Genomic DNA, 24,592 nt, shown 5'->3' with positions numbered 1-24,592 from the left:
GGGAAATTGTACTACGAAGTTTCTCAAAATGTATGAAATAATTCATAAAAACGATTTCAATAAAAATGAAAGACTTTAAACAACGTCACAAGTTCTTCCGAATCAACAAATCTTGTAGTGTTGTGATAGATTTCCGTTTTACGGGACCCCGACAAAAACTGATGACATCAAGGGTGGAGTAATTTCAAAATTACAAAACTTAAAAAAATCATAGCGCTGATAATATGATACATAAAAATATATTTTTTTAAATTTGGCTTAGTTTGATAGTCTAAAAAAACCACTGAACTTCCACAATATACCATTTTTAACTATTATTTTTTACAAGCCTTGACTCCATATTTTTTTTTCTATAATTTATCAGCCACATTTTGATAGTTTCTAATGATTCATTCAAAGGCATTAATATCTAAAAAATCGAAAAATTCAATGAGCCCGTTTTTGCCGTGTACCCTTTATTTATAAACAACATTTTTTGTCGATAGAATGTTATTTATTCCCTTCATAAATAGCTTATTTGCAAAGTGATTATTTCAACCAGCAAATGAAAGTTCACAACCCTTGTAAGTGGAAATTTCCTTTGCAATATCATATGTTTTCCGTCTGTGGAATTTCCAACACCAATCTAATCATATATGTAGGTTGTTATCGATATATTATGTTTAACACTTCCGAGTGCAGTTCAATGACACGTATCGTATTACATTTAAGTACTATCGATATTCCACTGCATTCAACATGTTTGAAGAAGGAAGAGCTCATGGTTTAGCTGGATCAATGAGATACAGGGTAGCTGGAGCCAGAGAGCGCCTGATGTCATCAAAGAATCTGCTTATCACTGAGGCCTGTATGCATCAGACGAGAGATGGGCCGCTCCCCCGTGTTCCTCCTTCAGTGCAACTGAATCCAATATTATCAATTTGTTATATTTTCATTGAATTATTATTTGATATTTTTTGTTAAAACATGATGTATTTTATTATTCTTTTAGATGAATTCTAGAGGCTTGCACTCACCACCTCATGGTTTGGAATTAATGTTTATTATTATTATATGAATCTAAATCTAGTGAAGCTGAACCTTGATACCAACATAACTCATTTGATTTTATTTTCCACAATAGGGTTCAAAATCACAGAAAATTGTTTTAAAGTTGAATCTATTTTAAATATGCTTTGTAATTAGTATTACCAGTGCGACGTTAGATTATTTGATAATGTATACTGAAAATTTTCTTTAGAAGACCAAATTGACTTTGGAAACCATATTTTACAATAAAACTATTTTTTATTTACATGCTCAAGTACAACTATGTTACATTTCAGATAGAAAATTTGAACATAGGTACATAAATCAAATTATGGTAAAACTAATGACGATATAGCGTACAAAAATGAAACTCAATTATTTATTTTATATATATTTATTTGTCATGATATTGTAATTTCCATAGTGCGATGAATCTATACTTTAGTAGATTTGTACTAAATCTATGTACAGATAGTTTCCTATGATTCAGCAAAAATAATTTCAATCTCATACAAATATATAAGGATCACATTTTCAATCACTTTCCATAATATTATGTTTTATATATTAGCCACCATCTTTTATTAGTCATTTTCACCCATTCTTAAAAATGTTTCTAAGTACAACTGGATTAAGTTTTATCATTACATTACATTTTCTAAATTCAAAAAAGAAAAAAAAATATACAGAATTCTCAGCTAAAAAATCTAAAAGTAAAAAACTTAAAAGTATAAAAAATAAATACAATGGTTTTATAATCTTGAAAGTCTTAGAAGAAATGGAAATATTTTGTCCATGTAATAAGACATACATGATATTAATTTAACTATTGGGGGAAATCCAAAATATTGATTTATGTTCTAACGGCAAAATGCTCTAAGGTAGAGTGGCAAAGGTGATCGTGGGGAACTATTTTGTTCCAAGACACACCTTTAGCTGGGATGCTGGCTGCCGACTAAAATCAGAAAAATAATCATATTAAATGTTAGGAAAATTGATGATCTTTATCGATGATCGATTCTTTAAAATCAAATAGGAATGAATTATGGTAGCTATTTGATATTTAGTTTTTTTTCTCACAGAAAATATCTATAATGTGTAGGTAAGGAAGTGTAAAAATTTAAATTATAAATTTTAAATGTTACGAAGATTGAACCTTTTCAAATGTGTTTAAGAATATTAAAATATTCAATGTTATTTAAATGATAAAACAATTTTGATTCTATAAATTTTTTAAAGTTTTTTTTTAGAAAAAAATAAAATTTTGAATTTGCTTAGATGTTAACCCAAAATTAATTATATTTTAGCGACCACACAGTGGAATTGTGTTTTTGAATATAATATTTGAAAAATGTGTTGTGATTTAACAAATGATTAAAAATGACAACCAAAATTGATATATTTAAATAAATTGCAAGGAGTATTTATTTTTCGTTTAAAAAAATTATCCAAAGTCTGGATACAAAACTTTTTTTGGTGTTTGGGTACTAACCTCTGAAATGATTTTCCCATCATCATCAATATCAAACTGCTCGAATCCAAATACCAGAGGCGTTGGTGTACCAATATGGAAAATTCGGGATGATGTTCCAATGTTTACCCGAAATTCAACCGTTTTGGCCATAAGGATATTCGTTATCATGTATATGGATTTAACTCCTTTTAATTCTGAAACAAAAATAATAACATTTCAATTAACATAATATAATATGGACTAACACCACATACTCACACCTCCCACCACACAACACCATCACATAGTATGCAAAGATAATTAATTAAAATTTACAAGCAGTGTCATTATTTCTTTTCAATTCTTATAGCTTCGGTGGCCTCCGTGGTGTAGTGGTCAAGACGCTTGACTCACGCACGGAAGGTTCCGGGTTCGATTCCCGGTGAGAACACAAAAAAATTAAAAATGTGATTTTGTGATTTTTCTCAAGCCTGGGTGCTCTGTGATGTAATTCGACACTGTAATTAGGTCTCCAGGCCTGTTGTGGTGCAAAAAAAAAAAAAAATGTAAAAAAAAAAAAAAAATGTAAAATGATATAATAATTATATTTACATCATGTTGTTTACAATATGTAACTTATGTTTAGTTAATACTTTTTATATTTTAATTTAATTACATTTTTAAATACTTGTTTATATACCAATCCATAAGGGTTTTTTAAAATAACCTGTCGATTGGTTTAAAATAATAATAAAAATAATCTATTATATATCAAGCACTAAAATTTTTATTATATAATTTAAATATACTTCGTATCATTAATTCTGATTTATACTTTATTTTTAAATAAAAGTATATTTAAAACCATAATATTTTTTATCATATGTAATGCATTGTGTGATTACAGTTTGTTGTAAAGTTATTTTTTAACTGCATTTTTTACCGCCAGTGAAAACTAAAAAATATTTTATATTAAATAGAAATGATTCAGCAATTGTACAAAATAAAAATATTTATAGGTATTCATTGAATAATATTTATTTAACCAATGAATCATTTTTATAATTAATAAGCATATTTCGAATTAAAGAAGAAATTATTTGTAATGCATACACCCTTACACTGTAAAACACACTAAAGCTTTTACGGAATTCTGTAGTATTTCTGTGGGGTAGACTACTATAAAGGTTTAAAATAACATTTTTCGTATTGGATAAACCTTATCCCAATAATAAGACTGATGCCAATGGCTATGCCTGTTGGAAGTGCTACCTCTATGTTGAACAATATAACTTAGGATTTTGGTATTTTTAATGTTTCTTAGGGGAGGTTTAGGATGACTGTTTTTTCCTTGCTTTTGTTAACATTAAAAAAAATATTATGATATGCACATACCTTAATAAAATAAATTATGTTAATATTACTTTATTATAATATGTACATATATATATATATGGTTGGATAATTTACATAGCGCCATTTTTGTGAAAATCACCTCAAGGGCGCTGTACAATTAATAAATATCCCAGTACGTCTTGCAGCTACAGAGCATATGGACGGTTGGGATTCTAGTTACTCGTTTTCAATTAAGATCAATAAAAAAATATAACAGATAGGAGCTAGATTACAGGGCGTCTTGCAGCTACAGAGCGCATAGACAGTTAGAAATTTAGCCCCCATTTACACATTTTAAAAATTGTCAAATAAACTTAGTGTATTAAAAATATTAAAAAAAAAAAAAATATGAATAATAAAAAGGAGTAAGATTAAGACACGTCTTGCAGCTACTAAGCGCATAGACGATTGGAATTCTAGACCCCATTTACAAAATTTAGGTCTTTTAAAGTTGATATATGAAAGCTAGATAACCAATCATCGTGCAGCTACAAAGCGCATGGACGAGTGGAATTCTAGAAAAGTTAAAATGATATCAATAAATTTACAAAAAATAGAGCATAGTAGTAAATTTGTCAAGTGTTCATGCCAAAAAGTAAGCAATAAAAAACTAAATAATAAAACACTGTTTCAACTCCATGGTTAACAAAGGGAGATAGATGTCCGAAGAGAAGCTTTTGTAGACAGTAGGTAGATACCGTCGCCATGTGGCCCACTGGCTGCTTGATAATTTCTGGAAAAACACGTGTGTAGTTACTCGGGGATTATGCCTATTGTTCCAACGACTTGGTGTCCATTTTGGTCCGTATTATTTCGTTTTATGAGACGCAACATTCCTGTTCAATTTACTCACTGTACATACCTTAGTAAAATAAATTTATGTTAATATTATTTTATTATTCTTTTCTTAGTGCCCTGTCAGGTATCCCTAATGTTGGCAAGTTCTCTCTGTCCTGTGCTGCCTGAAAATCTGGTCCACAGTCCTGAAGCCAGTCCGATCTCGTATATTACGTAGACAGGACATCTGTCTTGTTCTAGCACCTCGGTGACCCTCAATCTTGCCCTTTAAAATCAAATGAAGTGAACACTTTTCTCTAAGCATTACATGTCCCAGATACGAAATTTTACGAACTTTTACGGTAAGGGTTTTCTGTTCGTTCTAGCTCAATGTAAGACATCTCTGAGTTCGTTATCAGGTCAGTCCAAGATGTCTTAAGCATTATGCGATGGAACCATTTCTCCAGTCTGTTCATACTGTTCACTTACTAACTGTTACCTAAGTCTCACAGCCATGCAATAATACAACCACATAACACTTTACCAATCTTTGCCTTATTTTGTTCATTTTTATGCACATATTTTAATATAATATTTATGTATGTAGTAAGCATTTAATAAGTAGACATACCTTTTTTTTGTGAAATGTACACATTGTTAACTGGAGATTTGTCTTTGGGAATGGTTAGCTTTGAGAAGTTGAGCATTATCACCCTCACTTTATTCTTAATCTGTTCATCCTGAAGAGTTATCTGAAAATAAAAAAGGGGAAATGTCAGACTACAAAAAACATAATGTGATTGCAACACAAGACAGTTAGCTATTTCAAAAGTTATTTTTTTAAAAGTGTGTTTTTTTGGGATTATTTTTCAAGAAAAAAATGCACATTATTAGTTACATGGGTAGGTATTTAGCTGAGTTGTGCATCGGCACATGTGTTAAAACATTATAAGTAATTATCCTTAGCTAACTAAGTATTAATAATTTGTCTACATTTTGTTGATAAACCAATACAGATTATTTTTGGGAATTTTATTCATAGGCATAGGACCTAATACTTGAAGGTATACAAAGAACAGGGAAATATAACTTTTTTGTACAATTATTAAGTAATAAGGGTCAAATACAGTCGAGAAAAAAATTTGCTTATTAGTAGCATAAAAAATATATTTATATGTACAATTTTAAATTCCCACTAAAACGGTTCATTGCATTTGCCACGCCCCTAATATGTAACGATTCGGTTAAATTTTGACCATTGTTTGTGGCCGTTTAAATTTAAATAAAACGTCTTCACGAATCTTGTCACAATTGTCGAGGCCAAACATGTCGCGTTTTCTTGAAAACGTATTTTCTAGCACAACACTTTACTTAACTATAATTTAATTGTAATAATTGTGAATTTTGGCACCTAAAAATATAATTCTAGGTACGTGGTCCCTGTTTTCAGGACCCATATAACAATGGGAAGGTAAGAGTTATCTTCAATTGTGTATAAAGTGAAATCAAACTTTCTGTATGAAATTTTTAATATTCATATGAATTTTTTTTTGAAACATGTTTAATTACAGGTTATCGACGAATATACCTACTCCAAAATTTCAAACAAATATACTCATCTTAGTACTGCAAAACTTTTACACCTATATCTTTATACTTAATAGATAATTATTATAACACTGTCACGTTAAAACAGTTATCTTCAACTGTCTGTAAAGAAAAGGATTTTCTATACGTAATTGTGTATATTTGCACGATTTTTTCGAAACATGTTAAATTATATGTTACCGACAGATACATAAAATTTTCATACAAACATTAACATTTTCGCAAAAAAAATATATTTTACTTTGTAGACAATTAATATTACTTTGTTTACTTTCTACAGTAATCGGGGGCCCGGAATTTACTTATTTAAAATCACGAATATAAGATATATCGTTAGGTACTAATTGACATTGTAGTCAATGTAGTCAGCTTAATATTTTTAATGCGAAAATTGAAATATTTGTACTTTACATTTTTCAATAATGTGATAGGTAATAGTGATTTTTTACTATAAGCAAGCTGAATTCAAACAGTTAATTTTATTGGCGTTTTGCTTTATTCTTTCCACATTTGGAAAACACATAGTAATTGTTTGTTTGTAATATACATACTTCAAAATATAAAAAGACTCACGAAGATAATAACTACACAATAAAAAGATGTCTATGACAATGTCATTTTAAAAGTAGGTACATGTTGACCGTAAAGACTTTTGACAAATGCGCCATAAAGTATATTTTGCAGGAGAGTCAATAAATAAAAAAAATGAGCATACCCTTTTTTTGAATAAATTCCAAAACTATGTAGTAAGACAGGTATTACGTATGTCAAACCATTAGAATAAATACCAAAAACATATTATTTATTTATTTATTAACGCCCAAAGGGCTTTTACATATACAGAGTTTATAAACAATTTACAAATATGAAAATACTATTAAAAATGGAAAAAATATAATAAAACAAATGAAAATACTAGAAACTTAATTATTTTACAAAAAAAAGAATAATTGGCTCTTGAAGTTTGATAAAGTTATAGCAAACACATTTATTTTTTGGTCATTTTGGTCATCAGTGTATTTGTTCCCGAGAGAGTGAATTCTCGGGAACAGAGAATTAATGTGCGAATTTGACTCAGATATAATAATATATCTAATATAAATATGATGCCTCATTGACTTACTAGGCACATTGAAATAAATACATTTGACCAAAACAAGAACGTCAAAAAGATTATTTACAACTTTATACAAAAAAAACAGATAGATATTATTCTTCAGATAAGAGAAGATTATAGATTATATTTTCTCGCGGTAAATGCACTTTAAAATTTATGAACCGGAGAAAATTATGTTGGATTAAAAAAAAAAATTACAACGGGTAGCATAGAGAGGAGACCAAATTGAAGAATGGTATTCTAATGTAAACTTAAATGACAAATCGTAAAAATAAGTCCATTTTTGGGTGATTTAATCCGTTGATAATGAATGTCGCGTCGCACAAGAAGGATATTGATCTAAACGCCAAAATTCCCGTCCAATATCCATGGGTGTCGGCCCATACGACGCAGCTTAAAATTCTGAGAAAAGTGGTACGTAAACACAAGCAAACAAACTATCACGCCGTTTCTCCTTAGGGATAGGCTGAGAGAATAGAACGCCATATCGCTCTGGTCTGCAAACAGAACTTGCTTCCTCGATATTCATTCATCGTCTCATGCACGAGCGCCGATTATTTCGACTTTTGTATCCGTTTTGTATTCCGAATTTTGGACCATTTTCATGTATTTATTGAATTTGGTCAGCCATGTCTTTCGTGGTCTTCCTCATTTTTTGCATGCATCAATATTCGGACCGCAAATATTTTAGTCATGTTTTCGCCGTCCTTTTAGGTACAATCGCATTAACATCAAAAGGGGGTTTTTGATTTACTATTTTATTTATTTATTCATATAAAGATACATATTACCAAAAAATAAAATATTAACGTATCCCTAACTCCATGAGGCCAAGAGTCCTGTGTTGAGTTGGAATACAACATAATAGAAAGTGGAAGCACGCATATTATTAAAGAATATTAAAAATAAAAATTATTACCTAAACATAAATTTTAATAATCATCTGAACAGGTGCCACCGTTTTGTAGCAACAATTCACGGACAGTGTATACTTGTAATGCCGTATTAAACAGACTTCATGAACTCGGCAATAGTTATTCCCACGTATCTAATATTTTTAGTCTAGGGTATTGTTCCTATAGAACAAACCTTTTGAACTTTTTCAAAGATAGTGAATGGTAATTATATTTATTTATTCATGTATTTCATAATAAAAAAATATATATATTCAGTTTTTTGTTCATTTTGCCCAGCTATATAAAACAGTACTTATGATTTTCTTGTTGTATAAATGTAGAATGTTTTATTATTTAATTTGGTTTTTTACATTTATTCTTGAATTATTTAAACTTTCTACTGAATATGCTGTATAATTATTAGGTTAATTTTTTAAATATAAATCTTGTATAATTTTTAGGTTTCATTTTTTAAAATAAATCTTGGGTATCGGGAAATTTATGTTTAAAAAAGAAAAAAGAATTAAGCCAAATATGTTAGTATTATAATTTTTTGTAAAAGGCAGATTTGCCGTTTATGTCAATAAAATAAAATAAAAACACGCGTAATGGAACATAAATCTATGCAATGTCTCGCAGCAGTCTCCTGCAATGGTCTCTTCCCTTAGACAAAATCCAATGGATTGTATTCCAATAAATAATAATATAAAGTTGTGCGTAGTAGGTGTGTATATTGTAGCTTCTTCCGACTGAATACGTGAAAAAACATTTATTAAGCTGATATAATAAATCATCACAGGTTGTAAAACTACGATATCGACATTTTCGTTTCTTTGACTTCTGATTTATTTTCCATTAGTAAGACGGTGTTTATTTGTAAGAATATTAAACATTGACGCTTTAACTAATTGAATACAAGTTCAAAGCAAATTAAATTCTCGAGATGAAAGCGTTTTCGGTTGAATCAGCAGTATTGGCACTTGATACAAATTGCAAATCAAAACATATAACTGTTTATACCTGTTGTTGGTACCTGTGTACTTGAAAATTTGAATGATTATTTAATAGTTTTGACGAAAATCTAAATAAAAAGAATGCTGAGATTACCCACCTAATAATTTCCGAAAAATTAAAAACATTAATCCTCGCATTTAAAAAATTTATATTTTCGTCAAAAATGTTGGATAATCATCGCAATTCAGATATATAACGACAGTAATGGAGAACGTTTTTAAGGAAAAGCAAAGAAGGCTGAAGGTCTGCAATGTGCACCCCCTAAGGGTTGCGCCCCTGGCAGCCGCTCGCCTGCCCAGCCCCTAGCTACGACACTGTCTCGTAGTGTATTGATGAAACGGATAGTGGTTGTTCTGGATACCGAATGTTTGGCGAAACCCTAAGCCGGATATCCGGCCTACTGTTTCTTTTTTACAAAAAAATATTTTTAGTTCAAAAATCTTTTTTGATACCTACATATATTTTTATTTCCGGGTTAAATAATTTTTTCATAGTGTACACTGAACACTGACGAACGTTTTTATGCAAAAAAAACCATTTTCAAATAATGATGGTTACTTTATTTTTCCCAACGCGGTAGATATCACTAAACAATTTGGCGGCGTTGATTTCATAAAATATTAGCAGTTCAATGAATATTAGGTACCCACAGGATATTAAGCTACTATTTGGTATCCGGCCAGATAGTAAAATTAGGCCGGATATGCCGGATCCCGGATATCTGATTCATCTCTAGGTATTTACTGGTTAGTGCGATTGCCTCTAGCTCTCAAAATATAATATTTCATCAATTAAAATTTAATAATGATAAGGACGTACAAATCTGTTATGACGATGCTTGATTTTGAACCGTATGAAATTATAATTTAAATTTAATATATTCATTTTACAGGTTGTTTTTATTAGGCAGTTATTTTATTTTTTATTGATGTACATATTTAACTTGTATTAATATTTGTATATTAGCGAGCTTATTGCCAAATGACAATTCATCCAACCAGCCAATAAAACAAAATGTGTTGTTTAGTTTTAATACGTTTGCCAAAAAAATAGACACTGAAATTCAACTATCAAAATGTGTACATGAAAAAATATCGATACTTTCTTCAATGGGAAAAGGGGGATAAAAGAAGGGGAAAAGAGAAGAGATCGTGGAAGAGAATGGAGATGTTTTGTTCTGACGCGATTTAAACAAAGTTGCTTTAGGATCATATTTGTTAGTAAATGATTATATTGAAGAACCACCGAGGAGAGGAATCAATGGAGAAGGAGATGAGGGTTTTCGTTGCAAATCAACCCCAGAGAAACCAGAAGAAATCCCTTTCTTGGGAAAGAGGATAAATTCAGAATATTCTTCCCCTTGAGCTGGATACGCTTATGCGGATACTTGATCTGATTTGACCAAGATATGAGGTGTGGTAACGCACAGCGCTGTATTGATCCTAGCTTATTCGGTGCCGAAGGACTTTTCAAGTTCAAAAATAAGTTTACGGTCGCCTCAGGGTCGCCTACAAGGGCGGTTATTTCCATAAAAGGTAATGTTGCGAACAATCGATAGAAGAAATCGAATAATTTCGTAATTTTGGTAAATAATAATAAAGTTATTTAGACAACCGATTATTTTTAATTACCAATAAAAAAGTATGTAACATTTTTGTGTGATTACGTGTAAGTTGGATTCGTTCCGACGTTTCGGCTACCATTGCTGGAGCCATCTTCAGGGTAAACTGAAAGGTTAAAAACATGTGATTATGCACTAGTAGTTTGTACCGTGTCGCAACCAATTTGGGACTGTGGGAAAAATAAAGGATAATTTTTTAAACCCAAAAGACAAGAACCCCCTGGAAACTGAACCCGTTTGTAAACTAAACTGAGCTGCCAAGGATGTAATAAACTATGCTGCTATGCTGAACAACATCGCTCTGGATGTTGATCTGTTCCATGTATCCGAAGAGGTTTTCCGAACAGGATTCTCCTTCTACTTTGACAAAAGCCTCTTTAATGTATTTATTTTCTTGTTATAATATGTACGCCTTAAATTTAAGTTTGTCATGTATTTAATGTTATTTTTCAATTAAATTCATTGAATAAATTAATTGAATTGAATAAAGTGTACATTTTGGACAAACGGGGCGCACATCAAAGAAAAGAATTCACTACAAAAATAGCTGAAAAGGGGCTTATAAATTTCTTATGTTTCATAGACAACAAAGTAGGTTGTTATTAACATAAAATAGTAATAAAAACAGGAGGGTTATTTTGAGAAACCATACGAGTTATTTTTACAATTTATAAAACAAGCATGTTATATTGAAATGCGAAAAAAAATCTAAAAAAAAGAAGATATCAAAAAATTGGTACCTACCTTACCTACCAAAATTGAAAGAATTAAAAATTCTTCCCACTGAAACATTCTGAAATATCCCGAAAACTTGGGAAAATAATCGATTATTTTCATTCCAAAACGTTTTTTCTCGGAATAATTTGGAGCGTCACTGACTGTAGGTTACTCGAACAAACTATTCAACACTAATAACGCGATATTAGAATTTTTATTGCAGATGCCGTAACAATTGCGTAACCGAATAAAATAGAGAAAGTAGTGAGAAAAATATATGCAAAAAAAATTGTGTTGGGATGTAAAACAACGATTGTTATGTAATCTAAATTTATGTTTAGTAAACCAAACCCAAATAAATAAAGTTAATCCATATTATAACATTGAGTACTAGTTACTAGATACTTGTATTCAAAATGGCAGCTATAATAAGTAGTAGGTAAATTCAGTGTAATTTGTAGATCGACATTTAAATTATTATAGTTTCAATACTTATATTCACATAAACATTTGAACGGTGACAACATTCGGACTAGAAACCATATATGTAACACAAAAAAGTAGCCAGAAATTAAAATGCACGCAACGATCCATGGAAAGACAGATGCTCGGTGTATGTCTACGAGACAGAGTAAGAAATGAAAAAATAAGGCGCGGAACCGAAGTCGTGGGTATCATGGATCGTGCAGTGAAATTGAAATGGCAGCGGGCAGGACACTTGGCGAGGCAAAATGATGGCAGGTGGACACCCAGAATAATAAAGTGGAGACCATGGGCAAACAAAAGAAGTGCTGGAAGGCCACAGAAAAGATGGATCGATGACATCGCCTCTATTGCCGGTAAAACATGGATGATGAAAGCGGGTGATAGGAAGGAATGGAGACGTTTGGAAGAGGCCTTTATCTAGCAGTGGAGAGAATAAGGCTAAAGAAGAAACATTTTAATATCACCTGGTAAAATATATTCAAAAGTTTAAACAAATATAACTCTAGTCTTATTAAGTCAAACTCTTTTTTAACAATAAAATTGAAAACAATTTGGTTGTACATACATGTACATGATATATTCATTTATTACATATACGGCCTAAGCCAATTACAACAGTTATATAAAGAAACATGTACAAGAAACTGAACAAAAAGAACATAAAACTACGTAACAAAGACAAACAAGGGCAATAAAACAATGGTATACAATATATTAAAAAACACGATCAACATATAAGGCTTCGAGCTAAATCATGCTAATCCATCTTCATCCCATACTGCGTTAATGGCGAAGAGGTCTACAAAAACCTGGAAGATCTATGCCAAAGAATTCCAAGTTGTGCAACAAATTGAGAACCTACACATTCTGGACATTAGGGCATAAAAACAAAAGTTGCCCTTGGAAGATTAATAGCAGATTTTGACTTCTAGTGGCACGGGAACCATGAAAAGTAATTGTTTGCAACAGAGATGAGACATCACCATTAAGTATAAAATCCGTATAAGGGCCATCTCCATTATACGTTAATGTTCATATATGTTAATATTTTAGTTTGTACCTAGTCTATATGTGTTTCGAAGTGTTGATTTTAAATAGGTTTTTGTTTATTATGTATCCATATTGTAATTAGATACTTTTTTTATTTCTGATTTTAAAATATTTAAAAAAACTAAAACAGAAATTTCGTAGTTTGAGTTGTATGTAAATTAATTTCCATAATCATGTGGGATGTAGATATCAAATTATATCATATTGGTACTATATATTACCGTTCGATGCACCTTTTATTTTTTAAATTAATATTGTTCTTTGATGATGGGATTTTTTTTCATTTGCTTTAGTGTGTTTCGTGATACTTTTAATAATAATACTTATATCACATTTTTGTATATTATAATAACAATAATATAATTCTATAAATTAAATATGAATAAAGGTACATTTATGTAGTTTAGTTTTTCGTAAACTCTTGCTTATCGTAATCTGATAGCCAAAATTAAAGCATTACTTAGTTTATCCGTCTGGTCTAGATAAGTTTACCGGAAAGTTCGTATATTTACCGGAAATCGATAACGCCTCCACGTATTTTATTTATCAAACCTCCCCTTTTTACTTTCGTTAGTAAAATATATATCACACACGGTTCCATCCTTATTTGATTGATTTCAGTACCGCTCTTGTTTATTTAGGGTAGGAATCTTTTAGTAGAAAGCGTAGGTAGAGCTAGCTACACGGTTAATTGGAACTTTATAGCCTACGGCCTAGTACCTATGTCATTACATTTACCTGAAGCTCCATCACAAAAAACTATCGACGCGCTTAAAAACATGTTAAGCATTTGAGCGATTACAATGAACAACAATGAACATGCTTGAGTTATCGCAGTCATAAGTCAACGCGTGTGTAATCTCTTAGTCAACTCTCGTGTCGGTTTGTTTTTTGTTTTCCTCATATTAATAAATACAGTTCATTGGCGAAAAATCAGCATTTACAAAAAAAAATAAGCACAATTTATTGCATTTGCAAAATATTAAGGAGTTTCTAATCCAAAAAAGTGAAAATTAAATTACAATTTTTATGGCGACTGCTTTTCTTGACATTTGGCTTGCCAACCGCCGGCTAAATGCAATAAATATCACGGTAAATAAAAAATAGCAGTTTTGGTATATTTTCCATATTTACAACGGTGAAAGTCAAATATGTGATTGCTCAGCAGGATTATACTTCGCGAAACGTAAATATTTTGTCATTTAATATTAGATGTTCACGGATGTTCTATTGTGGTCGCGAATACGATAAGCAACCATAGTGAGAAATTGTTATCACATCGCTTATTAGCACGTCGATAGTTATTTTTATCTACACATAAGTATCTACCGATGCCGTCATAAGAAAGAAGGACGTTTCTATATAAAACAAAAAACGGAGAAAATAAATATTTTGTAACTCGGAGATTGAAAAATTCGCTGTGTGAAAAAGACTACAAAAATGAAGTTTATTATTATGCGACATTATGTATTATGGTTTGCCCTAACATAATATATATATATTAATTTTAATAAATTTTACGTTATATATTTAAAAAATAACATTTTCATCTTCTTTTTAGTAAAAAAATACAAGAAAATATGTTTTACTTCAATGAAAAGACGTTTCTAACTAGAAACGCCCTTTTTATTTAGTAATTAAGTAAACGTCTTTTTTTTTTTAGTGTTAATATGCCAATTGATTCTACTCAACTAAATAAAATAGACGTTACTAGCCATTTACTGTTTTTCAAACTAGTAACGCCAACCTAATAATCAATTAACTTCGAAATTGCCAGCAGATCTTAAATTTAATTGTAAACGAGTAGGTACATTCATTTCAGATGTTTTTAAAAACGGAATAGAAGAAAAAATAAGTATTTTAATCAGTCTTTAATAATTATATAAGTCAGAACAGCCTTTTATATTTAGTAATCTTCAAGACTTTTTGCAGTTTAGTCTCATTTATTAGTGAAAATAATAGGGTTGTGGTTATTTTAGGGAGATATGTAGATGTATTTTTAGTAGATGCGTATTTTTTTCTTGATTCCCAATATGCATTAAACTCATTTTCGAAAAAAATGTTAGATGCGTCCTATTTCGTCAGACCTAATCCATTAGAAATCTATCAAACATATAAATAGTGATACCGAAATAACTAGTAATAGGAAATATATAATAAATATATATTTTTTGTTTTTATTATTTTCCATAGAATTATATTGATAATAATAATAAATCTTTATTAACCATAATATACAATGTGATAAATATAAAATAAAACAAAGGTAAACATGGTTAAATGGCGGACTTATTGTCACTGCCAATTTCTTACAGCCCGACCAAAAACAAATAAACAAATAAAAAGTTAAGAAAACACAAACAGTAAAAACAGGATTATGGTGTCTATTGCTTACATTAATTATATTTTAATTCATACAATTGCATCTTTCAAATATTTATTTATAGTATACAAACATTTATTTATTAGAAACTAGGAAGCTTATTTTAATTTTTTACCGACATGCATTTGGGCCCCCTTTGAATAAATGATTGTTTCGCCAATTTTTCGTTGTTTTTTTCTATAGGTATAACTTTTTAAAGCGCTGTCAGTTCATAACTGTGGTATATTTAAATCACTTTATTTTATAAACCATGATTTCTTTGAACTTGAAAAATATAAACATTTATGCAGCTGACAGCGGAACTTAAAACATAATTGTGCAAACATAACATTGAATAAAGGGGCAAAGATTATTTCACAGAAACAGTTTTTTTACTCATTGGCATTTATAATGCAGATAAAAAATATACACATTGAAGGGTCTATAATTTATAATTTAATAAGATATATTGACCTTGGAAAATATGTATGTGTTTTTCATTTGGACTTTTTTGTATTTTTTTTGTGTTTCACACACACTTTCTCGTTAAAATTAATGTTTCTTTTATCAACAGTCACCACTAGTAAACATCTTTTCAAGTTTTTACGTTCCAGATGACGCTTTAAAAAAGTATTAAATGGATTTAATATGAATAACAATATTTTTTTTTTCAAAGTACAGTATATTACCAAATATTCTATTGTATAATATTACCAACAAAAAAATACGCATTACAAAAAATACATCTTAAAACTAACGAAGAGACCGAAATTTGGAAAAAAATGCCTACAAAATCTTCAATGTCTGAGCGAGGGCCATTCCATTTTTTTCTAACTTTGTAGTTATAATACATAAATGTAATATGACACAACAAGCCTATACTCAAAAATATAAAGTAAGAAAATAAAAAGCATGCTGTTATAACATGAACTATACACGACTCAAAAAAACATCTACAACAAGATTTATTTGCAGTACATTTTTTTTTTTAAATGTGTCTATTGTGTTTTCCATGCTAATCCAAGAACTCAAACCTACATTAAACTTTACCAAAGAATATGATAGTGTAAAATGGTGTCAACCTGGATCAATATAATGTTTACACAGTGATATCAACAAAGCACACCGCAATAGCATTTACTGCGATAAAAACTGTGTAGACTGTATCATGGCTGATTTTTATCACTTAAAAAGTATTTGACCGTGAAAATTGTACAAATGTACAAAACTTCGTATCTAATTTTTAACATCATGGCCAAGAAATTAAATGCTCAAAGTAATAATTAAAGCAAATGACAATATTTTTGGTGTACCTATGTAATAAATTATTCCGGATTTGTTTTTTTATCGAATATTTATGCGTGAAATATCTCAGTCTCATTGCCACAAAACAGCGTTTACTTTATCAACAATGTTTTGAGTTTGTCCAAATTTTTGTAGACAAGTACTGGATTCAACCGCCTACGTCAACAGATGGAAGAATCGAAGGAATATAGATGTTCAAATATAGGCAGAATGGTGAATGTTACACAATGTGCACAGTGGCCATAACCAACCAATGACATGTCATAAGCCCCTTGGATGCCTAGACTTCTACATTCCCTTCTCTTAAATGTTCTTCATCTCTGTAATATGTTGACTTTTACTTTGTTATTAATAAAATTTATTTCGTGCTTGATTCCATTCGACTTAAAGATAAAGGCCAGTTGGATTAAAAAAGGGCTAATTGCACAAAAAGGGTCAGTCGCACAAAATAACTAGTTGCACAAAAGGGGCCAGATGCACAAAAGGACTAGTTACACAAAAGGATCAGTTGCATAAAAGGACTAGTTGCACAAATAAGGGCGAGTTGCACAAAAGGACTAGTTGCACAAAAAAGGGCCAGTTGCACAAAAAAGTGAGGTTGCATTTTCGTCAAAATTAACAGAGTGGATTATATTTGAAAAATGATTTAAATGATCAAATAAAAAAAATAAAAAAAATATTTGCGTTTTTTTTCAACCTAAACATTTAGGTTCTGGGATATTTTCAACGAGTTGTAAATCACTCACTACTAGAAAATGGGAAATTCCTTTGCTTATTTTGACAAAAAAAAATTATTTAACTTTAAACTCTTATTAACTTTTTTTTGGTTTATTTTTTTAAAAAAGTTTTCAGCGAATATCTTACAAAAAAGTATTAGTTGTTGCTACTACAACTTTAGGTAAACTTTAGGTAAACTTTAAGTAAATGGAATTGTCCGCCTCGCGTCAAGTGGTCTGTGCGTTTGCCTACCATGCAAAAGATGCGAGAGATCTCAACTCCCAGTACGGTTTACATGATATAAAATTTTTAAATGGTGTTTTAACTCCGCAATATTTCATGGTCCCTGGACCGCCACCTGAAGCGTAAGACTGATCATCTTACCTTCGTGTCAGAAAAATAATCGAGATCCGCTACGATTGGTGTAGATTATGTACGCAGTGCCTTAAACACCATTAGACGCGGATAAAAGATTAGTGATTATGAAATTTAATACTAAATAGGTATGGTAGGTAGGTATGGTAGGTAATACTAAATAGGTATTATACAGGATGTTCTTTAAACCTTGTCACATCCGAAACCACGATGATCAGTATGAGCAAGAAGATATATACATATTGGCACATTAAAATAAATTTCTTCTTGTACCGCTGAAATAAATCTTTCTTCTTGTACCGCTGAAATAAATCTTAATTCTTGTACCGCTGATCTTTGGCTCTTTTGACGAATGAGTTTGCCGACCACTGCCTTACCGCATAAAGATGCCATATCAGTCTTGAAGTATAAAAGTGAATATATACTGTCTCGATTCTGGTATTCTCAAAAAAGCTATCGCGTAAGCATGCTTTAATAAGGAAATATCATTTTTTCAAAACATTTTTAAAGTAGTAAAGGTCTATAAAATACTGTGAAGTATACATTTTTTTTTTGTTAATTATTAGTAGCACTAAAGATATTTTTAAATTTGTAATTTTGAATTCCCACAAAAACGCTCATTCGTCACGATTCATGTTTATTAATTGTTCCTAGCCATTGAATTTTGTTTAGAACATTATCACGAATTTTGACGTCACAACAACCAAGGCTAAACACGTCGCGTTTTTCTACGAACGTATTTTAATTTATTTTATTTTTTACATTCATGTATGAAAACATTTCTCCGCAATATTCATACTGATTTTGAAAATACAATTAATTGTTCTAAATCTATTTTATATATTTTAATCGGTATTCGTAGTATGTGATATTTCCAAATTGCATGAACATTAAGTGTCAAATATGGCCAAGTTATACTTTGGGTATTTAATGCATAAAATGCAATGTATTTTAATTCTATTTTTTTTAATGCATACATAGAATTTGCAATTTGTAAAATAACATTATTGTGATATGTTGAACTTGAATAATATTAAAGTCAAAATGGAAATCAGCGATAGCATGTAGGCATTAACGTTGTGAGATAGTAATGATAGGTATATACAATATTAATTTTGAATTTTCAAAAAATATACATATTTATTATTTTAAAGAAATATTAGCCTTCTTATAATTTACCCAAATATTTTAATTTTGGTGGGCATTATCAACGAGTTGTAAATAACTCATTATTAGAAAATGGATATCAAGTTGAGGTGGATTGGGGTTCGAACCTCGGACCAATTGAATTAAATTAGATTTAAATTAGATTTAAATTAAATTAAATTTAAATTGAAATAATCATTTGAATTAAATTAAACTAAAAAATACACATATTCTTTTTAAAACAAAAAAAAATCCAAAGTGTTAAAACGTTTATTTCCTCGTATTTACATATTATGTACGTATAATATGTACATATTAAGGGCATACGCAATCAAGAAATTGAAATCAAAATAATTCATCATTAGTTATAAGCTCATTCACATAAAAAAGCGCTTCGTTTACGGATTAATTTTAGCGCATCTACTTTATCGTCTGTCAATTTGCGATAAGAAAAATGGCGTCTGGCTTCTGCCAAACCGTTTTGGTCTGCTTGTTTTAAATTCATTATTATTGACCGCTGAGTGACGGTGTACAAACCTAATGAATCGTTATTATAATTACCTACTATACAGCATTCGTTTATATACAAGTACAAAGGACAATAAATCTTTGAGGCGTAGCAACAGAAAAAAAGCAGTTTTATAAGGAACAATAAAAAAAATATTACTCGTAAAACGACAGGTGTACTGTGGACTGAGGATCGTATTACAGAATAAAGTTCGTAATCATATGGCGCTGTTCATTGTTTAAATAAACTACGTGTTTAATCATACATTGAATTATTAAGTTTATAAAATCAAATTTCGAATCTACGATCTTTTTTTATTAAATTGGAACTTTGGTAAATTGCAAACGGATAAGATATATTGGCGAAATTAATTTGTGCAGTATTCTTAATTAATAACTTCTAAGAAACATGAATTTCACTAAGAAAAAAATATATTATATGAGTAAAAAAAACACTGATGTACATTCTATTAACGCAAAAAAACAAGCCGCGATGACTAACCAGAAAACAAGTGTTTATTATCAGTTTGGCGCGATCTAGTTTAAGTTTACTTTCGTATATTTTATGTATATAGTCACAAATCGTAGAAAAGAACACTTAAAAGATTTTATGAAGTAGAACCAACTACAAACCAAACAACAGATTAACAAAAAAAAGAGAAATTATAATTTACACGAATAATAGGTAATCTACTCGTATTTTCAGCGTATTACGTTTGGTCGCAAGATGATTTGGCTATCATCAGTAAAATTTGATTATCGTGAAACTGGTTTATCAGCCTAACTCTTTGAGCGGCACAGCTTTTTATTTTAAAAAAATTACTGTTATTTCTGTGATTATTGAGTAAAAAAATATATATGTATATAAAACATAAATAACGCCTTTCCAGGTGGTATAAATTTGTTTATCACCATGCCAGAAAGGAAGTAAACAACTCTTAAAATCGGTTAGTGACTAGTGACTTATGTTGGCGAAAATGTAATGTCCATATTTTATTATCAATGTTGTAACCATAGAATTATAATATACCAGAAGGCGCGTAGAATAAAGTTTGCATACATCGCACTGTGTCCAAATGTCCCCCCCCCCCCCTATGCACGACATCCTACCCACGCGCATGCGTGAAGTGGCCGCGTAATGTTGCCAAACCGCGAACAATACATTATCGTAATGCAAATATAAGATAATGTTGTGTTATTTTATGTTACTGGACTATATAAAAAGCAGGTACTTTTATTAGGCCAACGTAAAAAAACATTAAATCTGTACCTCGGAGGCAGACGGATGCAAATCCAGAATTTTATGAAATGACATTTCGATTTTCGAATCCAGTTTATGATCGTGTCCATTGATTTTGAAAAACGTTAGTCTTATAATGAAGGAATCGTCGTAGTAATATACTAAAAATACTAATTAATGTTATGAATTATTAGAAATCACTTCGAGAAAGTAGATTCTTTGGGCTTTTCTTTAACAAATTGACGTTTGGATTTGCATCCGTCTGCCTTTGAAGTACAGAAATAATCATTTAGTAATTGATGAAAATGTATACCGTAAGGCTTATTCATAGAGAATTGGGTAAAAAATTCGACTACCTTGGAAATACTAACAAAACGTCCGCCTTGTTTTATTTAACGATCGAAAGACGGTAAAATAATCGAATTCTTAAATAACATTATTTTTGATTTCGCTACTTACACATGAAATGCGATCCTACTCTGTTCCCTTTTAATCCCAGCAGTATTTTAAAAACGACACAACAAGGCGGAATCGAATTTAAATCGGCAGTTGCGTACTAAGCGACGCGTATGGAGTAATTAATGGCCAAATTATAAAACTACTAATTTATTGGTAGTTTTGTCGGCTTCAGTTCGGTGTGCGTACGCGGTTTCTGGACTTTTGTAATTTCACGGTTGTAACTAATATTTACCACGATTCAGTATAAAAAAAATACATTGAATTAAATGTGTGGTACGTTTTTTACACCACTGTGCTTCAAAGAGTTAAATGATTTTTACATGGATGTTCATTTTTATAATCCCTCAGATTATTAAATTATTTTTCTTATATATTTCTATCGTAAATACGCCTTTTTACGGCAAAGCGTCTTATCCAGCAGTTATCGGTCTTGAAGAATTATTAAAATATTTTTTTCTCAAAATACGTTAACAGCTTTTAAACAGAAGCTGCAAGACGTGTTGTAATTTCCCTTGTTTTATTTCACGAAAGCAGGGCAATTTTAAGTTATTCGGTATTAGATTTCACCTGATGTTATTGATTTTTTCAAAATCTGCTGTTGCGTGCACATTGTACATATTCAGATGTTTCGTCATAGTTGCATCACACTTTTGTGACGCCATCGACGATACATTTTATTTTTTAGAAATGAGGAAGGTTCTTGTAAAGTGAAAATTAACAACTAGTAAAATAAATTTTACTATTTAATACAGAACAATATTTTGATGACAATGACTGGATTTAAACCCCCAAGGAGTTATAAAAATTCAAGGGCTTATGGCCTGTTATTGGCTTATTTAAATGGTCACTTTACACACCCACAAACTCAAAATACTGTTGATTAAACTAACTGGTCCAAAAGTTTAAAAAAATCCGATGAATTTCACCCGCACCAAAAAGGGTTTCAGCTCTTTAACTTCGCCAAAAACAATCGTTGGAAGAATTGAAGAAATATGGATGAGATACATAGGCAAAATCGTGAATGTTATACAGTGTGTAAAATTGCGACTTAAACCAGTCAATGGCCTCTAAATACCTAGACTTTTTTTTTATTATTTGAAAACTTATTTTTAAACCCTTACGGATTATTACATTCATTTTACAAAAAATAATATATACATTTTTCATTTATACTCTGTTGTTCAAAATAATATTTTTTACATCTTTTGAAAGGTTTGTCTGAGTCTTTTGTTTAGTTTTGTCTGGTAGTTTATTGTTTAATTTTAGTCCCTGGTTCATTAGTCTTGATTGTTCTTGTCTTGTTTTAGAAAGTTGTATATGGTATTTGTCTGATATTCTCGTATTATGTCCATGTTGACTACAATTTTTTACAAGTTTTAGTTCTTCGTCTATAGTTACTTCCATCTTCACTTCTCTAAATTGTTCTTCAACTCTGTCGAATATGTTGTATCGTTACGTATAAATGTTTTGAGTATCACAGTCACAAAATAAAACAATAATCATAACTCTAATAAGTTATTTTATAATCCTACAGTTAAATCCGTTTACCGACTCTCACATTATATTCACTGTACCTACATATGAATATTATATGTATTGATTTTCAGCGACGCACGAGTACTGTGTTTATAATATTACTAAAAAATACTTTAATAAAACGATATAGTAACAAAAACAAAATAATATCGGATTGTTAAAATTATAGTTGGAATTTAATAACAATATTTTGTGACGCAGTAAATCAAAATTTAAATAGCCAAGTTAGGTAGATCTTTTAAAAGGTGGTTTTTCTATCTAGGTTTTACAATAGATTTATGTAAGTAAGTTGAAAACACAACATTCTTACAATGATGGACAATAACATTACATTTTCAAGAACAACCTTATTTTATGTTTTTATTGTGTGAGTTGTTCATAAATCTTCGTCTACGATAGTTCTAGAATGTGACAATAATTCCATTTATTATTTTTTCTACGTAATTAACCTCGGTTGGTTTTTATTCACTTGAATAAACAGTACATAAATTTAATCCGTTATGTGTGTTGGAAAAATGTTGAAATGCGTAACAGTAGCGAGTGAGTGACGGGTTTATATAAAATTATTGTTTTGATTTATAAAACGTGGCGTGTTTGTTAAATAAAAATGCGAAATATTGAATCGTACTAACTTTGATACTCTCGTGTTGGAATTTGAAGCATTCTTCGACGAAATCTGTGGTCTCCAACCACTCCAAGTATTCTGGGTTACTTTTTTCCTTGTCGATAATCTGCTCCAGTTTCCCAATGGGTCCGATTAGCGTGGCACTGGTTTCATCTTCGGGCTTCAGCAGAACTGACGAGACTTGGTAGAGGTTGGCTTCTGTGATGTAGGGTACGCAAACCAGCTGATCGCTTCCTATTTCCTTCTCTATTTCTTCCCTTATAAACGGCCAGGCATCTTCCAGTTTCAAGGACTTGAGGTCGTCAAGATGCACGTCCTTGCGAGTCTCGTGCGAGTAATGAGACTTTACGAGAGATTTTATCTTTTTTTCAGTCTTCGGCATCTTTGGAATTTAAGATTTTAGCTGTGTTTTGCTGTCAACGCGAGTAAACCAGGTACGCGACCGGCGGACGAAGCTGACTGTTTTTTACTGACAAACTGACGTCGACTGACTCACTGAACAACAACAGCGGGGTTTCGAGAGCCGAGACCGCGCGTTGCAGAAATGTGCAGATGTTCTCGGCGAGTATAAACCGGTGAACGGTTAAACAGCTGGGAATTTCAAGTAAAATAATAAAAAGGAATTTTTAATTTAATTTAATTTATTTATTATAATTTTTTTAATTTTTTTTATTATTTTATTTTATTAACATAAACGGCAAATCTGTCTTTTACAAACATTTGTAATACTAATCTATTTGGCTTAATATATATTTTTTTTTAAAAAAAACATAAATTTCCTTATACCCAAGATTTATAAAAAAAAAAATAAACCTAAAATCATACGAGATTTATATTAAAAAAATTAACCTAAAAATTATACAGCATATTCAGTAGAAAGTTAAAATAATAAAACATTATACAGTAATACAACGAGATAATCATAAGTACTGTTTCATACAGCTGGGCAAAGTGAACAAAAAACTGTATATATTATGAAATGCATGAATAAATAAATATAATTACCCATTTTTTGGTAGCAAATGCATGTTCGTTGAATGCATCTCGGGTATTTATTTATTTTATTTTATTTAGAAAACCCAACAGTTGTACATATATATTTATAGTAAACAACATATATTATTGCATCAATTCAGAAGCAATAACAGGTTTCCACA

At 30.4% G+C, this 24,592-nt stretch overlaps 1 protein-coding gene across 2 annotated transcripts; it reads right to left on the bottom strand.

Moving 5' to 3' along the window:
• Nucleotides 1-1,407: 1,407 nt before the first annotated feature.
• Nucleotides 1,408-23,998, bottom strand: LOC148274084 (uncharacterized). 2 transcript variants are annotated; one of them, XM_088237657.1, is made up of 4 exons: nucleotides 23,443-23,998; nucleotides 5,286-5,406; nucleotides 2,522-2,697; nucleotides 1,408-1,984 (listed from the first exon to the last, which is right to left on the bottom strand). In XM_088237657.1, the coding sequence occupies exons 1-4, from the start codon at nucleotides 23,815-23,817 to the stop codon at nucleotides 1,883-1,885; spliced, it is 774 nt and encodes a 257-aa protein (XP_088093783.1). In that variant the 5' UTR covers nucleotides 23,818-23,998; the 3' UTR covers nucleotides 1,408-1,882. The 2 variants fall into 2 exon arrangements, with proteins under 2 accessions (XP_088093783.1, XP_088093785.1); XM_088237659.1 differs by lacking the exon at nucleotides 1,408-1,984 and having other exon boundaries at nucleotides 2,562-2,699; nucleotides 5,287-5,406.
• Between the last annotated feature and the right edge of the window lie 594 nt (nucleotides 23,999-24,592).

The sequence above is a fragment of the Micrasema longulum genome, unplaced genomic scaffold, assembly GCF_059751315.1.
Source record: "Micrasema longulum isolate JH-2025_06_02 unplaced genomic scaffold, ASM5975131v1 h1tg001764l, whole genome shotgun sequence".
NCBI classification, from domain to species: Eukaryota; Metazoa; Arthropoda; class Insecta; order Trichoptera; family Brachycentridae; genus Micrasema; species Micrasema longulum.
The sequence above is the reverse complement of the archived record's forward strand: the minus strand, read 5'-3'. Positions and strand labels throughout refer to the sequence as shown.